At 27.5% G+C, this 18,898-nt stretch overlaps 1 protein-coding gene across 2 annotated transcripts in view; it reads right to left on the reverse strand.

Moving 5' to 3' along the window:
* Nucleotides 1–18,898, reverse strand: part of LOC147809964 (guanine nucleotide exchange factor subunit RIC1-like) — a 26,212-nt gene continuing 7,314 nt past the window's right edge. The window contains exons 6-14 of one of the 2 annotated variants that reach the window (XM_087164718.1): nucleotides 16,088–16,316; nucleotides 13,275–13,313; nucleotides 12,060–12,170; nucleotides 11,860–11,949; nucleotides 11,106–11,271; nucleotides 9,992–10,099; nucleotides 9,719–9,834; nucleotides 7,464–7,598; nucleotides 1–1,870 (exon numbers count right to left, since the gene is read on the reverse strand). In XM_087164718.1, coding sequence (XP_087020844.1) covers nucleotides 1,841–1,870; nucleotides 7,464–7,598; nucleotides 9,719–9,834; nucleotides 9,992–10,099; nucleotides 11,106–11,271; nucleotides 11,860–11,949; nucleotides 12,060–12,170; nucleotides 13,275–13,313; nucleotides 16,088–16,111 — 819 coding nt within the window. In that variant the 5' untranslated portion in view covers nucleotides 16,112–16,316 and the 3' untranslated portion in view covers nucleotides 1–1,840. Of the gene's footprint in view, nucleotides 1,871–7,459; nucleotides 7,599–9,718; nucleotides 9,835–9,991; nucleotides 10,100–11,105; nucleotides 11,272–11,859; nucleotides 11,950–12,059; nucleotides 12,171–13,274; nucleotides 13,314–16,087; nucleotides 16,317–18,898 lie in introns of both variants that reach the window. The other variant, XM_087164719.1, reaches the window with a different exon arrangement.

An 18,898-nucleotide genomic window follows, 5' to 3' on the forward strand; every position in this document is an offset into this window, starting at 1 on the left:
TTTTTTTTCTCTGAGCTAGAAAGTTTTTTAATACTTCCAGAAATGGCACTTTCATAGACAGTACAATCAGATTCAGGGGCAATGGGAGCTAATTCCTTACAGTTGTACTGTTTGACAAATTTTTGATGGATTGATTTCCCACCTCCAAGCAATTGTTTTTTAATGCACAGATTAATTAAGTAGAAGATAGCTTATTTAGGTAGAATTCACTAGTCGCCTGCTTTTTTCAGCAATCTAGTCTAAATATCCCTCCATTTCACACACCTAATAATGACTGAGTCCATTTAATCTACTGAGAATTTGAACAGAATTCAGGTGTCCCAGATCCGTTTCGGAAACATTTTTCGCATGAGTTGGCTCATGGTTGCAGTAGAACATCCAGTTACCTTCGTTGTCGAAACATTGGGTAGTTGTGATCAATGAGAGATCAATTTCAACAAACTTATGCTGTTAAGTCCAGACTTCTCCTTTTCCTAGAACCAACTTGTAGTAGCTTCTTTAACGTGTGATATTTCATTCTATGGCATAATTGTCTACATGTCTGGGAATAGATACTGGACATGAATGGATTTGGTTGATCAAACAATAATCTTATAGTACTCGCTCAGAAGGAAGTTTCATAAATAGATATTCACCTTTTTCTGGCTAGGTTCAATTTTAAATGTAGTTGTACTAGGAGGATGAAGGGGAAATGCTTTGCAGTGCTTGGCTTTAAATCCTTATCTACTTTATCATTTTATATAGGCAATGCTGATCATGTGACACACCTCTGTCATATGCATAAGCATACTTGTACCAACTTTCAGGCTCTTCAGTGAATATTTTACTTGTTCTGTATTTAAGTGGGTCAAAAGTCATTAAAGTTAAATCTTTAGGAATACCCACAATACAAATTAAATCTCATTTCACTCATTGTTGTTACTACCTTCATTCAGCTCCCCTAATCGATGCTCATTAAAATAAGAATGCAATAGTTATTCCATACTATCACCATTAAGCGCATTTCACCTGTTCGATGCATGGTTTCCAAACCACAGATGATGTCATCCAACAGATGATGTCATCCAACAGATGATGTCATCCTAATCTTAATGCGAATTTATTTTGAAATAAGCTTTTGTGACATAAGACTTCAGGTTTTTGACAAGAGCGATTTGATAAATAAATTTAATAAATTTTGGGCATAGTTTAAAGATGATTTTTTATTTATTAATGTAAAACATTTTAAAACATAGAAAACAGATCATTTTTTTCCATCAGGGAATTTTGCGAAATAATTTATACATTGTTAAAAGTTAGAGTTTCCTTAAAACTTCCTAACGCATGCTACAATAGTGTTGTATAATATGAATTTTACTTCTAATTCAGTGTTTTAAATCTCCCATCCCCAGAACATATATATTTCTACCTGTTCAGAAATACTCTATAAGCATGGAATTTCTTGTTTCCACCCAAACAATAAGTCAGTTTAGGGGTTTGGTTGCATTTCCCTGTTGTCTCTCTCAACACTGAATATTACCAAAACTGTGGAGGATAAGCTCTGCAAGTTAAAGCACTATAAGACTAAGCCTTACACTTCCACATCTCATTCTGTGCTTTATGCCACCCACCCCTTGAACATAAATATTTCAGACTGTTCAATGAGACTGCATAAACATGTGACTGCTTGCTTTCCTCTCTATCACTAAGACTTGTTTAGAAGTAATGTTGTAAATAGTTATTACAAACTGTTTTACAATTAATTTACTTATTTGCTAGTTTAATATTTTTTTCAAGTTCAAGAACACATAATTGGTATCAAAAATTACAAAAAAAAATGGACAAAAAGAAACAAACTCGTTCAGGCTGCATCAAAAAACTTGGAAAACCACTGAAAAAAATAAAATATTTTTAGTTATAGTAAAAGAAGCCCGAGAAATAAATTTTAAAGTTAATTAAAAAAATTTTAATTACTTTAAAAATTAAAGTAATTAAAGATTATAAATTATCTTTTTGTAGCAAATAATTGTTCCAGACTTTTCATTTAATTTAATTTATTCAAGCATTTCTTGAGAAAATAAGAGCTCTCAAATAAAAAAATAAAAGAATATAAAGAGAAATTTTTTTCTCTGTGACATACTAAATGTTTTTCAATGCTTATCCTAACTGCTTAGCATTTGAGCTAGACCAAATCCACAGGATCGTAAAATGACAAAAAAAAACTGAAACAAAAGGACACTCCCTACAATTCTTAACCAGTGGTCAACTTTAAACTTTCTAATTTTTTGTACCGATTAACATTTTAATGTTTTACTATAAGAACGTCCTTTGTATTGCGATTTTTAGTTTTTAAAAACTACCATTCTGGTTTTTAAAAAAGCAAACTTACAGAAAACTTTCATAAAAACTAATATATTTTTTTAAGTTGATTTAGATCATTACTTTTTTTTTCCTTCAGGAAATTTTATAACTAAGGACTTTCTTTTTATATATTTCTTCAATGAGAAGAGCTTTTTCTCTGTTTCAGAATTGAAATAATTTAATGTTTAATACCTGGATTCACATAAAAAGAGTGACATATTCTGCGTGCCATAGAGCGAGATGCAACAAGGTTTCCATTACTTTAAGTCTAATATTAATCTTTCAATTGTAATCAGTTGCAGTTTAAAAAGAAAAACATTTCAGACAGAATTGTATTAAACAAATTGATTTCTTTTTTAAAATTTAATGACTTTTTAAAAGAAAAATCACATATTTCAAAAATTTGCAAAGCATTTCAATATGTGAACCGTATAAGTCTATTTCAAGCTAATAAAAAGCTTACTTGAATTTTTCCGATTATAATTATCGTTGTTGTTATCTGACGTTTCATCAAATTATAGTGTTAAAAAAATTACCCAAATTGATTAATCTTTCCAATACTTTTAAAGTTATTCAAACTTTAATACTTAAAAACTTTATACCACTTTCAAAAATAATGACACACGTAATCGCTACAATGTTTTTTAAATTGATTATTATTTTTTAAATGTATTTTATTATAAGTTTATTGCTGTGTTAATAAATTTTAATCAGTAAGCATGTCATTTTAAAAATCTTATAATTCATTTGGATTTTTCAGAATACAAATAAAGAAAGTGGAAATTTAATGTCTTTACACATACATCATCTGTAAAGAATAGTTATTTAATATGGACTATTTTTTTCAATAAACTTGATAGTAAGGAACATACAATTTATTCCTAGTTCTAAAAGACCATCTTCACAATTTATTGCAAATATATTAAAATGAATTTTTAAAAAGAAATAATCCTATTATGACAAAGTAGGTGTTTCACATTGTTTTTATCTTATTGCATGCCTTTAAGTGAGCAAGTTATTCCACATTGAAATATTTATAACTCTGCAAATTGGATATAATTGTCATAACTTTAATGTTAGTTAAAAAAATATTAAAAAATGTGAAATAAATTTCAAATTCAGCCTCTTTTTCAGTTGTTAATAATACATTTTCAATCCATATTTAATGATTTTTACACGTTCGCATTTACAATGAATTAAATCAGTTTTTTAACGCAGTATTAGTTTCAATATAGAATTATGATTTATTTATAACATTTTATCTATAATTACTTCTTTTAAAATTTAACTACTAATAAAATGAAAGTTTTCAATTTTTAAAAAAAAATTAATTTAAATAAAAAGTATGGATTTAAATAGAATAACTAGATTATATTTTATTACCAAAAAAAGTATCCCCAACCCTGATTTCTAGAATGAGTTTAGAGTAATACTCATTCATGACATAGTTTAGAGTAATTCTTAAGAATCATTCGACCAATTTCATTCCAGTTTCGTATTTAGCTATTACATTCATTAAAATGTGAAAATTAGCATTTTGTTGACTTTTGAGAATTTTTAAATAAAACAATAAAAATAAATATTCATGAAAATTTATCTTTTGCATGGAATTATCATTGGAGAAATTAATTTAATGATTGGGAAAAAAAAATTTTCAATTGCTATAAGTTCTCGAGATATTGCGAAATATGAAGAAAGTATAATTGGCATTAAGAGAACGCCATAGCAAGGGAGAAATTTATCATCATAAATTTTCTTTGACATCCATGACTAATTTAAACTTTAAAGTACAGAAAAAGTAAGTTCAGTCTAACCTGGAGTAAGCAATGAAGTTTCGAATACTGAAAAAAAATTCTTAAAATATCAGAATGAAAGTAAAGGAGAAGATAAACTTAGAATTACACAATAGAGAAATTCTCTTCCAAAAATTAGTTTGCATTTTGATATTTTCAACTTTTTTTCAGAGATCCCAGAGCAGATCGATTTCCCAGAGCACATTCTTTCTATCTTTTAAATTAGTAATGGAAAGGAAAGAATTTAGGACGAAAAGTTTTTTTCTCTGGAATGACGTTATGGCTAAAATTTCGAACCCTCTTTTAACCAAACTCCTTGGATCTAACTTTTAAGATTGTGGCTACCCCCATTTCATATTTTGAGGGTCAAGAATTCAAGGTGGGGGGAAAAAGGCACGTTTATTTAGAGAAAATTTTTTGTGTCTTATTTTGTAACTTAAAATATGGCAATAACAAGGTGGCCACTCAAATCAGATTTCAAATTTCGCTGATTTCTCCAGGTTTTCCAGATAAAAATCTTAAAATTTCCAGGTTTTTGTTTCTTTCTTCTTATTAAGTGTAGGATGTGTACAAGAAAGATGCCTATCTTTTTAACATATCATCTTGAAAAAAATAATTTATTTTGACAATTTGGCAAGATTTTTTATTTATTTTTTAATGTTCTGGTACAAAAGTTTGAATCAAAAGTCATATATTGACCAACAAAAGAGTAAAATTAAATATTAATATATAGTTGGTAGTTAAAAAAAAACTTTTTTTTAAATTAAAATATGTTATAAAAGGTTAAAATGAAATAGAAAAAATTAGCATTAATGCAACAATTGTAACGATTTGTCGACAAACATTGCTGAAAATGTGTGATTGTAAAAAAATGTGTGATTGGTTGATTTGCTGAGAAAAAATAATTCACAGATTTCTTTGAATGAGTGTGAAAAAGCTTTCAGAAAAGCTTTAGAAAAAAAAAACTATCTCATGATGATAATGATTTGTTACAATTAGGCTGAAATATTAATAAAATATTATGCATCAATAAATATCAAAAAATATTATGCATCAGTTGAAGAAAATGTTGAGACTCCTGGTGTTGTCTGCTTAAAAAATGGTTGCAGAAGTTGAACAAAGTATGTGACGTGGAAGATGATAAAACAGAACCACAACCAGCCCCAACATTTGTGAAAAGTCTCAACGCCTTTGAAACAATAAGGAACTTTCTGTATTCACTCAAACTAACAGAAAATTAACATAATTTTTTTCAATTATGAAGTCTATTACTTCTTTATTACTTTTCATAAATTTTAGTTATTATTTGATACTCACCCACATTAATCATTTTCCTGTATTTATCATTCACAATGAATGGCCTCATGGAAAATGGTTTTACTGTATAAGTAAATCATAGTTATTCAACCCTTTTGATCCAGTAACCCTATTAATAAATAAAAAAAACGAAATTAATACTTTGTGAAACAACTGCATGAAACTGTTTAGAAACATTACAGTATATTTCTGAATACAAGCCCTTCCATGTATAAGCTGAAGAGTCTGCTTTTTATTTGAAGATTCTCCCAAAATTTAAAACTCGAATGTAAGCTAACGTAAAAAAAATAAGTCATGCTATGCTTGAAAATAAAAATTTAATCTTTCTCTTGTAGTAATGGTAGATCTAGTAATGGTTGCACATATGTTAAAAGCACATTGTGTGTGGTGGATTTCCAGAATTAATAATTAGAAGATTAAAAAATTATATACCTATCTAATTGTCCTTTTTATGCTTTTCTTTTTAATTTTTTATGATTAAGTACTCTGTTTTTAACTATTATTTTATGTATTTTTATGCTTTGTTTGTACCTTTTGAGATATTTACTGATTATCGGTGATGCTTGACAAAAGGAGAAGTATTTCTTTCAGCCATGTCCTCCTGAAATTTTTCAAAGTCAGGGAAACAATTACAAGCCAACCCCCTAACTTTAGCTTTCAAATATTTACTAAAAATTCTCAGAATACATTAGAAATATTAATAAGAACAGGGTGAAATTTTAGAAAAGGTAACAGAAGCTAATGGGTCAGAGAATAATGGTCAGTTTTTTATAAAAACGTTCATATCTCCATAAATATTTAAGCTAGGCTTACGAAACTTTGTACAATTATAGCATATAATAACCAAAGTAACTGTTGCAAGTTGCAAATTTCTTACTACATTTTTTGGCATATTACAAGTTACAGTACACAAAAACAAAATTTTCCATTTGCAATTTATTATTGATCTCTCAAACCTCTAATAGCTTTCCACATCATTGATATGTATGAGAAATCACATATACTAAACATCTCTAGATTTACAAAATGATTCTCGAAGAATTTTTCAAGAAATATGAAAAAATTTATTAGCATTGTAGTGTTTCCATTATTTTGCCAACCCCATATACATTATATATATGCTACTTTAACTTGACTCCAAAGTTGAGGAACACCAAATTCTGTGAATTAAGTCAAGGCTAAGAAATTAAAAAGTAAGATGGAATTAAGTGAGCACTATAATTGTTCTAAAGGGAAAAAAGAGTGATAATATCAGCTGAATATAGCAAATATTAATCAAGGTGCAAATTTCAAATAATAAGTTAAAAGCTCTCAAATACAGAAATAACTGAGAAGCATATAATTCACTACAAATGGAATCAACTGGGTCATGTTATATACAATTAACAAGATTCATTAACTCAAAGTATTACATTGTTTAGGTACAACAGTTTGAGGCATATGGCAGCCCATTATAAGTGGCATTTACAGACCCTATTATAAAGGATGTCAAAGTAAGGCAATTGTCGGATTGCAAAGGAGAATATGGATTTAAGCTAAATATGAGCACACGGCATATAGCCTATAACTGGCAAAAGGAAATGTTTGAACAAATCAAAAGTTAAATTACAATACAACTGATACTAAATAATACAACTGAGTAAAATTATTTTTTATTTTAGAAATGGTAACTTTGATTGCTTTTAATAAAGCTTGTATTAAGGAGGCAGTTTTCTGAATACTTTAAAATTTAAAGATGGGCTGTAATATGGTGATATTTTGCAGAAATAACTGAGTGGTCAAATTAGTATAATAATTTATCAAGTATTACTTATTCAAATCTACGATGGAAGAACCAGTGTTCATTTATAGACAAAATTGTCTCAATGGTTCCGAATTTAGAAAAAACAAATTTTATTTTTATTAAATATTTGAAAATTTTAATTTCTTTAATAAACACACAATCCAATACTACACGTTGCTTTCTCTCTCCACAAAAGTTATAAGAAAGTATTTGAGATCAGGTGTACCTACACGCATACCATGTGCACCGCAAGCGATCCACAAGGCTTCTGTAAGATGAGATGTATCTTTTGAGCTGTGAGAGCATACCCAAACATTTTCAACACATGAAGCCAAAACAGTTGGTAATCCATATGATGGAACTTTCTGAAAAAGTAAAATGCAACTACTTAACTTTTATTCTATTTAATTTTAAAATAACATAATTAATCTTAGTAAGCCCCTACACCTTAGATATGTTCAAAATTTAATGCATTTACTTACATAGTTTATAATTTTCATATTGTCTTATATATGAAACAACTAATTGAACAGAATCATTATTACATAAGTTAACACAACCATGTAAATTTATGTAATTTCAATTCTGTATTATGTAATTTTTCTGCATTATGTAATTTAATTTTAATTATATAATTTTAATAATTAAGTCAGAGATGTCCTACTTTTAGCAAAAATGAATTCAGCTTTATCAATAAATAATGACTAAATGCTTAGAGACGCCTCAGTGCTTAAAGACGTTATCAACTAGTCTTAATTAATAGAGAAAATAATGTGTATAATATTTTGCAATTAAAAGCAGAAGTTTACAAAATTTTATTTTCATTAAAAAAATTTAATTAAATTAGATTTCAAGGTTTTTTGTGTGAAAAGAGTATTATTTGACCATTTTCAGTGCTTAGTTTTAAAATAATATATATTTATTATTTATTTCATATTTCTGTTTAACATGTTTCAGTTGTAGAAAAATTTTGTAAGTTTTAAGTCACGGTCCACAGATTTTTTGTTTTCAACTTATTTCTATCTGTATCTCTAACATATATTTCAGAGTATAAAAAATTATAAAATATTTCCTAATAATTTTTTTTCATTTAAGGTTACTTCATATTTTAATCACATTGCATTATAATACACTAGTTTTTAAAATTACATCTTACTTGAACGTTAAATGATTAATGGATTTTATTAAATACTTAAATATCAATTACCTTTTACTTACAGTAATGAAAAAATATTACTAAATTTCCAAATTATTTAAATATTAAGAAAATTTTTGAATGAACTTTTTCAATATGAATCATTAAAATGGAAAATAATGCAAAAAGAAAATAAAAACTGTCAAAAAATTAAGGCAAAACTTTTATTCAATTTTTAAAAAAAGAAAAAAATAATTATTTATTGGTAAACAGCATGGTACTTTCTCTTTTTGTACACACAATTAAATTCTGTTTTATTTGTCTGGAAAAAAAACTGCTTCAAAAGAACTAAGAGAGAAAATCGTAAATTCAAACAAATTTAAAAAGAAAAAAAAAGACAGTTAAGTATACTTGTGCCTTGTAACTTTAGCAAACATGGATTTAATGCCTGTGTCGGCGTAATTAAAAAGTACCAACAACACTTAAGTTTATACAGACAGAAAAATAAAGTTTCAATGGTAAACCAAAGGAATAAAAAGTTTGAAGCTAGATTATATTTCTTTAAAGTTCTAAATTTATAGTGTTGTTTGATGCATCTCATAAAAGATTAAAATAAAAATAAAATAAATAAGAAACAACACAACTGATAACATTTAAAAATGTTAAAAATAAACTAATAAAAGGTGCTGAATTAACCAAAATAAAATCACCTAAATAACTTTTGATCAAGTAATCAGAGTTTAACAAATAAAAGCGATATCCTGATAGTTCAAAATGTTTGTGCAATAAATAATAATAATTATTGATTAAACTGAAAATTAGACAAAAAAAAATATAAAATTTCTAATTTTTAAGTTTTGATGACACTAATAAGATATACACACATTTCTAAATTAAACTAAATTTGGATATTATCTATAAGTTTTTTTTCTTCCTTGCTTATATAAAACAAGTCATGAAGCATCTACAATTTTCATTCTTGATGTTCTGATAAATGTGACCAGTTAATTAAGAAAATCAATAATACTCTAAGAACTGCGCATAACACCACTTATACGCTTATGGTAACACCATAATTTTGTCCGCAAAGACTATAAAATATTTAATAAAATAAGTAGATCTATTAATGCATGGTGCTATTAATGCTAATGCAAAAAGTAATTAGAAATCAATAAAACATCATTACAATAACTATATGGAAAAATATCAACACCATTCAAAACTATAAAAAAAACAATTTAAAGTATGTATTCGAATCATACACCAAATTTACATTTTTTTTCTTATTTTATACTCTTATCAACACATAGATAATTGTGAAAATGTTTTTACTTAATGTTATAAACATACCTGAGTATTATTGTTGGTAATATCCGATGTCTTAACAACAGGATCTTGCTGTAGTAAAAGCAATCGACCACATATGTATAACAGTATACTTTCATCTCCTTTTCGTGGCCATCTCACTTAAAATAAAGATAAAAAATATTTTTTTAAAAAAATAAGCTTTAAAATTTGAGAATCAATTACATGCAAGGCCCACATAATGGACATTCATTGGAACTTAGCAGCTATAAACTTCTAAGCAATATATTAAGGAATTTTTCTGAATACAATTAATACCTGTTTCTGTACATAAAGAAGTTAAAATAGCAGAAATCACACAAGCGGGATGGAACACTAAATTTGAAACATCAAGTTCTAAGAGCCTAGTGACTTGTAGCACACTACCTAAAATTAAACATTAATCACTTTTTTAAACAAATATCTCACTTATTCAAAATATAATTTTTCTGTGATCATAACAAAGTAAACCTATAAACAAAGATTAAAATATTCATTTAGTAAATAAAATGTAAAGAAATCAGAAACAAACATTTCCTACTTAGGAAAAATTGCACTCCTATTTGGTGATTGAGAAATTACTTTTTAAACCTTCATTCTAAATTTTAAGACAAAATGTAAAAGGAAACAATACTTTTATGAAGCAAATGACTAAATAATGGAACTAAAATATTTTTCCTGTTTTCTGTTTTAGATTAAAACAAGTTAAAAAAATAAAACACAAAAATTAAAACTTATTTAATGACAATTTGGAAGATTTTAAAACTTTTTGTATTTCCTTTTTATTCTCTTTTTTTCATTTTTCTAGAACAGTAAATTTAATTTAGTATGATTATTCAATTACAAATATAAAACGCAGTACAAAAAGTTTTACAAATCATTTAAAAGTTTTACCAGCTATTTACAGCTAGAGTTCAATTTCAGAGACAGCTCATACTTTCTTAGAGGTTACATTTGTTACGTAAAACTATCCATTCATATTGTTTTCAGATAAGTACTTTTATAAGTCCTGGAGATTGGAATTTTGGCTAAATAAAAGCACAATGGACTATACGTTAATCAGTTTGAAGAAACAAATTTTGGGGAAATTTAAAAATACGATGAATCAATGTATTGCCCCAAGGACCTCAATCTTAATTTGTGTGGGAAAAAAATCATTTAATAACGGAAATGGTATAACAAGAATAAATAAACATCAGTAGTATCAGTTAATGATTTAAAATACTGTCAGTAATTAAAAAAAATCCTTTTAATAAAAGTGATAAAATGTAAGTTTATACTTATAAATAAGAATGCTAGGATTTCATATTTAAGTTCAATTATAACTTTATAAATATTTTAAATTGCAATGTTTTCAAAAATATTACAAATCAATAAAAGAACTAAATCTTACTCGCTGGTGATGTTTTTCTTTGCAACAAAAATAAATTCAAATGTGAATCAGCACAAAAACTTAGAAGTCGATCACCAAGTGCAGAAAGTTGAAGAACTTGAGAGTCCATCTTAACCACACGTAAAAATTGATTGTCAAGTTTATTTTCTTGAGGATAAACACGGATCTAATAAATGTACAAATTTATCACTTACACATTTTTTAAAAGTACACAAATAAAGCAAACATTGGATAAACACATTAATTGATTTGACAAAAGCACATATTAATTGAGATGTTTGATTGTCATTTCTTCAAAAGAACAAAAAACTATTTAGTACAGTACAATCATAAACTTCTTTAATTTTTCAAAAAGTACCACTTAAAAAGGACATTTTTTCTCTTTTAGAACTACCAGAAATGTTTTTAAGTTTAAAATGCTTTCTTTCATATTTATATTTTATTAAAATAGATTACTTGAATATAATAGTTTTTTTTTTTTTTGAGAAAAATTATATCTTAACATAAAGATTTTATTTTACTTTAAATGGTTTAAATCTTACAAAAAAATTATAGAATTACTTGAAATTAAGTAAGTGTTTCTAAAAAATATATATATAAATAAGTAATTGTTTTGTATTCCTTTAATAATCATCAATGCATGAATATTTCACAACAAATATCACAAACTAATCTAACTTTTCTCAGTAACTTTCAATTATATATTTAAATAGTAAGGTATATAAACTGTGGTATAAGAAAAAATTATATTCACCTCATCTCTCAAATCACGTAGATTATAGCAGCCAAGTATAATTTGATCTTCCCACCATAGTAATCCGCCCATAGTGACAAAATCTCTTTCCTAAAGAATTGAACAATGTAAATTTTAGCATTAACTCATGTTATAAGCAGAGTACTCCTTGAATAATGTCTGTTAAACATATGTAATCTAAAAGTAAACTCCTTAATTACCTGTGTTTCATTTCCAAACAATTTCCACCTTCGTTGTATTAGTGAATAATGTGCTAAGCCACTTCTACCAGCAACAGCCATACTCTGACCTTGTGAATCTATAGCTGTGTACTAAAATAATAAGTGAAAAAAACATCATTAATGCAAAAATGAGAATAAATTTTGTAATTGCAAACACAATTAAAATATTTATACCAAAGCAGAGGTCGCCAAAGTGGTCTATATAGACCCCCAGGGGTCTATTTAACATAAGCGGGGGTTGATCTGAGCCAGGAAGTCGAATGGGGGTCGATCCGAACTGGAAGGGTTGATTGGTCGAAGGATTATCAGTATTTTTCAGATATGTGACAATAAGAAATAAAAGAAGAAGACTTGGAAATGTATACAGGTAATCTTCAAAAATTGAGCGACGATTTTAAACTGCGTCTTGTTGATTTGGAAAACATTGACATCCCTGATTGGATTATTGTGCCATTTTCTGCTCAAATTGAAAACGTGGACATCAACCTGCAAGATGAGCTTGATGAATTATTGTGGGGATTTGAAGCAAAGACGCTTTTTAAAAATTTAACGATAAGCAAATTGTGGACAAATATAAATATAATGCAAAAATATGTAAGACTTTACGAAATAGCTCAGCCATTTATGATAGCATTTCCAAGTTCCTTTATGGTTGAAGCCGGTTTCAGTCACGTAAATTCAATCTTAACTAAGAACAGAAATAAATTAAATGTGGAGTTTCGAGGGGATTTAAGATTAAAATTGACCAATTTTGAACCCAATACAACGAAGCTTGCAGAAAAAAACACCAGGCACACCCATGTCATTAATTAAGAAGCAATAAATTCGTTGTTACTTATTATTTCTGCTTACTTATAATTACTTATTATTTCATAAATATTAAGGTATTTATATTTCAACATTAATATATTTTTCATAAAACTATTGTTACACTATGTACTATTACTTTAATAAATGTTCAAAATCATAAAATAAATATACAAACACAGTATCTAATAGAGTTTTATTTTAATTAAGAGAAAATTACTTTTATGGGGGTCGATGGAGATTTCGAAAAATTATGTAGGGGTCGATGATCAAAAAAGTTTGACAACCCCTATACTAAAAGTTTACATAAATGTAAAGAATTACTATTCAATCATTAAAGGAAAGAAAAGGAAATGTGATGTCAATAAAATCAATAAGTTTACTTACTCTGATAGGCCAGTTATTAGAAAGGTAGCCATATGGTATCTAGAAATATTTAAAGAAATATAATTTTTTTTTAAAAGCAGTATTATCTCTTACATTTTAACATCAGAACAAAAATAAAAACATATATTTCAAATTTCTTTAACATGAATTACACCGGTCTGTGTTATTTCTCTTTTGTTTTACTTTCTTTCAAGTATGATATTGTTGCTGTTGTAGGCCATTAAGGCAGAGGGGTGCAATTGTTCTTGCTTACCAGTGGCGCAATCTATAGCCAAGAATTCGACTTCTGCCACATCCATACGTCACACCCGTTCATACGTCCATTCATTCATCCACAGATCGTAATTTTGTAAAGAACCAGAGAACGATCAATCTCCAATCGAGCCCTCCCCCCCAGAAGCATAATTTGTTATGAGAACATGGAGGACTTCGTGACTCGCGCACCAATTATCATTTACTGCACGAGGAGTCTTTGGTCGGCTGGATTCAAACTTCTGTTCTCGTGAATGTGAGTCCTGCTCCCTTCTAACAAAACTATCCCAGCCATGACTTCTATTAAACTTGTAATTTAACTTTTTTTTAATTTATTATTTTACAGAAATAGATTAAGCCAATATTAGAAGTGACTATATTGAGAATTTAACTTTATTTTAGATTTTTTAATCTGCCTAGCTACTAGACAGTTTGCTTAATATTATTCAAGCAAAACACCTAAAAAAATTTTTCATCATTGTTATCATGCATGCTAACTTGTAGCAATGTTTTTACATAGCCACATTTACAATGGAACATATTATTATTAAATAGTCGCAATTTGTTGATACGCCTATAGTTACATTATAGGGTTGCCACAGAAAAAAATGAACACAATAGTTGCTTTTAGTAGCTAAAGCATGAAAATAGTAGCCAAAAATTATGAAAATAGTTGCCTAAATAAGAAGAAAAATTCATCAGAAATATGACTAAAATTTTGTTAATGACTTAATTGTCATATACCATGATCCATTCAGTTGAGTTGGCAGCAAATATGATAATTTTTATATAAACGTTATGCTCCAGCACTATTTTCAATTTTATCAATAATTGATCTAGGAAATAAATATACACACGCACACACACATATATATATATTCATATATATATACATACATATATACATATATAATGATCAGTCAAATTCGAAATTCACGCATCGTAATATAGTTTCAAATTTTTTTTTTTAAAAAAAGCATGTTGAATTTCGTAGTCATTGAAATATAACCATTGAAAAGGCGATCGAGAAACGAAATGAACTTACAATGGCTATATTTAAGAATATGTCAACAATTTTTTAAAATAATTATTTTTCTGAGAGAAAATCTAACAAAATAATAGGTACACAGAGTAATAGGTGATAGTAAAATAAAAATTACAATAATATAAAATGCTTGCTTAAGAATTACTTAGTCTGAAGATAAAACATTTCTTTAAATTCTTCATAAAAAACCTATTTTCTAAAAACTAATTTATATGTATATTTTATATATATATATATATATATATATATATATATATATATATATATATATATATATATATATATATATATATATATATATATATATATATATATATATATATATATACACGACTAATTTACTGAGTCTATCTACAGCACCATTTGCATAAATCAAAATTTGTCTACAATCCAAATGTAATCAAGTAGAGACCATTATAAAAATAGGACTTATCCAGAATGTACAGCAAAACTTAAATTATCGATTAAATTTGTGAATTTAAGGTAAATTTAATTTAAAAACAAGAAATGTAATGTATGTTTAAATTTAATTTGAAGCATGAAATTATACTTAAAAAAGATAGAATAAATCTGTATGTCATGAACAGTTGAAAAGAAAGGGAGTAGTCGCTTCAAGTTGCATAGTTAAAACATAAAAAAAGGCTACACCAAACAGCTAAAATATGCATATCATTCCATATAAGTATAACGCAGAGTATTTTATTACTTTTCAATTTTTATGCAATCCTCATACAAGAATTTCTTCAGAGTTTTTTTGAACGCAAATTTATCACTTCATAGTTCTTTTGCAGACACACTGCCACATATCTCTGCAGAATGTTTGGGTGAATATTTAAATGCTTCTGTAAAAAACTTACATTGTAGCAACTAAGTAATCAAAGTGCTGCATCTGCCACTTAACTTTTAGAGAACCACAGAAACATTAACTGAATTGGATGTTTTTGACAGTGTGAAAAATAAAAACAAAACAGCAATAAATTGTGAGGAAGACGACGAAGATGAAGACAGACATGATGAAGAAATCACTAATCTTTCATATGATGAAATGTTAAAATTATTTTAAACAATTCAATAGTAGATAATAATTTACAAGATAAAGTTGTATCAATTTCTAAATTAATTATGCCTAGTATTTATGAATTTAAAATTTGTGTTATGTTGTTCAAGTATTTCAGATGGAGATTTTCTATTTAACGAATTTTCTATATAAGGAACTATTTATCATGATTTAGCGACTTTGTTAAATAGAGGTTCGACTGTATTTTAAAAAACAAAACTTGCAAGAAGGTATTCCTCAACACAATTTTATAATACTGATATTAAAGTAATAATTCTAACTTTTCAAAGTCATATTACAATGTTTCTGTTTTTCAGCGGTAAAAAAATTATGTGTCTTATTTATCAAAACTCCTTTTAGCTAGTAGTACATTTTGTTTGTGAAATGTTAAAAACTATCTAAGAAGGATATACTGCAAAAGAGAGATTTTACTGTGTTTGAAATAAAATAATTATTTACCTTTTTACTGCAAAATAATTTCATCACCACATCATACTGACAAATAATTTCAGTTTGAGATGTAGCACAACAAATGAAGGGTCCTTTGTTACAGCATTTTCTTGAACAGCAAACAAATGGCAGTTCTTTATATTTGCCACAGACTTTAAAGTGATGGGCTGATAGGAGGATTCAAATACCCGTGATTTCAGGCAATCTAGATCAACTGAACTCAATTCCAGATCCTCACCTATTAAATATATTATTTTACATTTTTCAGAAAATTTTCGGAAGTTATACGAACAGTTTTATAAAATATAGACACTATGAAATATTTAAAATAAAAAATTATGCAAACAAGGAATCCCAAATAATTTCATATCAATAATTTTTTAGAAAGTGGAGTCTTACTATTTTTTTCAGTCAGATTTAACATCCCATATATTATTGGACATATTACGCATAGTATAGCAAGAACATTTTCATATGTGGTTATTTCAAGCGAAACTTCTCAGGGGGGCATTTATCTAAGAATAAAAGTGCAACACCATTGGCCACTTTTAATCCCCACTATTAAAAAATAAAAATTAAAATAAAAAAATTTAAAAAAAAGAAGAACCCTGTGCAATGATATGAAGAAGACACAAATCAAATTCAGCAATATATATGTTTTGTTAGATGTTTTATATTATATGTCTAAGGATATACAAACTTAGCAGGATAGCATGTATAGTAAGTTGCCAGTTTTTCATATTTCACTTGTGATACTTGTCCATTGTGTTTCTTTTCAAAAATAGCAGAGTTAATCAGAATGACTTTCTTTTAAAGATAAAATATTTAAGTACTTTGATTTCTTTATCCAAGAATTAGACTGTAGTATTATTTAAAAAAAATTAAATAGAGTTAAAAAACTAGGAGGAAGAAATAATTATTAATTAAATTATGTAAAAGAAAAAATTATACATGAAAGTAAATATAAAACTGTTATGTAAGAGTAAAAAATTAAAAATTATAAAAAAAGGTCATTTTTCTAATGCTGTTTTTTTTTGACCTAAAAGACTTAAGACTGCTTCATAAACATAAATTAAAATAAAAGTATTTAAACAAAATATTATTTTACATTAACTATTTTCTCTTTTTATACTAAAATAAACTATTTTTGACTCGCAGCTACAATGGCTACTTGAAATGGTTCGGAATTTATCCTCAGAGATCAAAAGACAACACTGGCATATGTTTTACATAGCAGAGCAGATGGGGGTAATAATCACCCAGTCTTCATTTCAAACTTCCTACCTTTAAATACTAAGGAATAATGTATTAGAGTGAATTCTGAACCACGGAGAAATAATAGGAAGAGCAATTTTATCAAACATCTAAATTTTAACACATACCATCCTTGGCCAAGTCAAGGAAAGTAAAGACTGGAAGCACCATGCTCGAATGATTGGTTACAGATTAACACTGATTTAAGTTCAGTTATCTGGGGTTAATGATGCCTCATAGCATTTATTTGAGGACAATTGTATCATATCCAGAAACATCAATGTGAAATATTTTTAATTTGCAAAATTTTGCAGTCTTATTAAGTTTTGTATGTTTTTTCCTTCTTTAATTTTAAAAATGTTTAGTTTTGGTTTTTTGAGTGGTCCACTTATACGCCCAGCATACCAAATATTAGCTATTTCCTAATCAAAAATAACAGATCGACTTACACACCAGAATATGTGGTCATAATAATTACTTGGAAAGATCTATACAGCAATATTTGAGCTACTTCTAACAAAGGAACACTGGTCATACTGTACGATATGTTTTTGTATTCCAGTATCATAGAAAATTTGTAGTCAGGAACTAGAACTGAAGTGCCATCCCTGAAATCAAGCAAATACTTGATGCATTGGTAACATAAAGGACCTCTATGCCAAATGAAATTCAGGTAAACAGTGTCCACACTAAAATTAAGGTCACCTAGGACAGGAAAGGCATTCTGTTTGTTGACTTCTTGTTGGGGGTGCTGTGATGAATGCTGAAAGTTATAGAGCAACCCTAGAAAACTTATGAGAAGCAATTCAGAATCAGAAGCATGGTATGCTTACTGCTGGTATTGTCCTACTCTAGCTCTATGAAATCACTCACTCACATATAATGAATTCCAGAAAAAATCTGTGATGCGCTGACTCCATTTCCAGCTAGCACACTTCGATCACACTGGACTACAAAAAGTTACCTACCATTCCTATTAAATGTTACAATTCTAGTGATATTTAAGTTGAGAAGTAACTGAAATATTGATATATATTTTGCAATATATCTTTTCAGGCGATAAAATTTGTCTCTTTTAATGTGCTGTGGGTGACTTGATTTCTAGATATCCTTTGTATCCTGATCTTATTAGAATCATTTAAAGACTTTGCATATTACACTATTTCATTATTCGCAGATATATACATATAATGTATACATGTAATGTATGCATATATTATTTTTTTCACTATGGCAAAACATTTGACAAATTGCTTTTGAATTTCACTTCATCTCTTTTACATACATTGATGAACTGGAAGCAAATATTTTATGGCATTCAACAACAAAATAAATTATTATTTAAGGTATGAAAAATGTTTAAGTTAATAACATTACATGTGTTAGAGCTGATTATTTATAATTGGGTTGTGACGTGTGTGTGACTGATGTCGTATTTTTGGCCACAGATGGCTCAGCTGAAAAACAAGTAATGCACAATATGCCCTAAATATGCTTGGTTCAACCAAGCAGGCTTGCTGAATTAGCAAGTCAATATTAAACAATATATTTAGTTCCATTTCATTG

Source organism: Parasteatoda tepidariorum, chromosome 5 (assembly GCF_982258835.1).
Source record: "Parasteatoda tepidariorum strain Cologne lab strain chromosome 5, Ptep-v5.0, whole genome shotgun sequence".
NCBI lineage: Eukaryota > Metazoa > Arthropoda > Arachnida > Araneae > Theridiidae > Parasteatoda > Parasteatoda tepidariorum.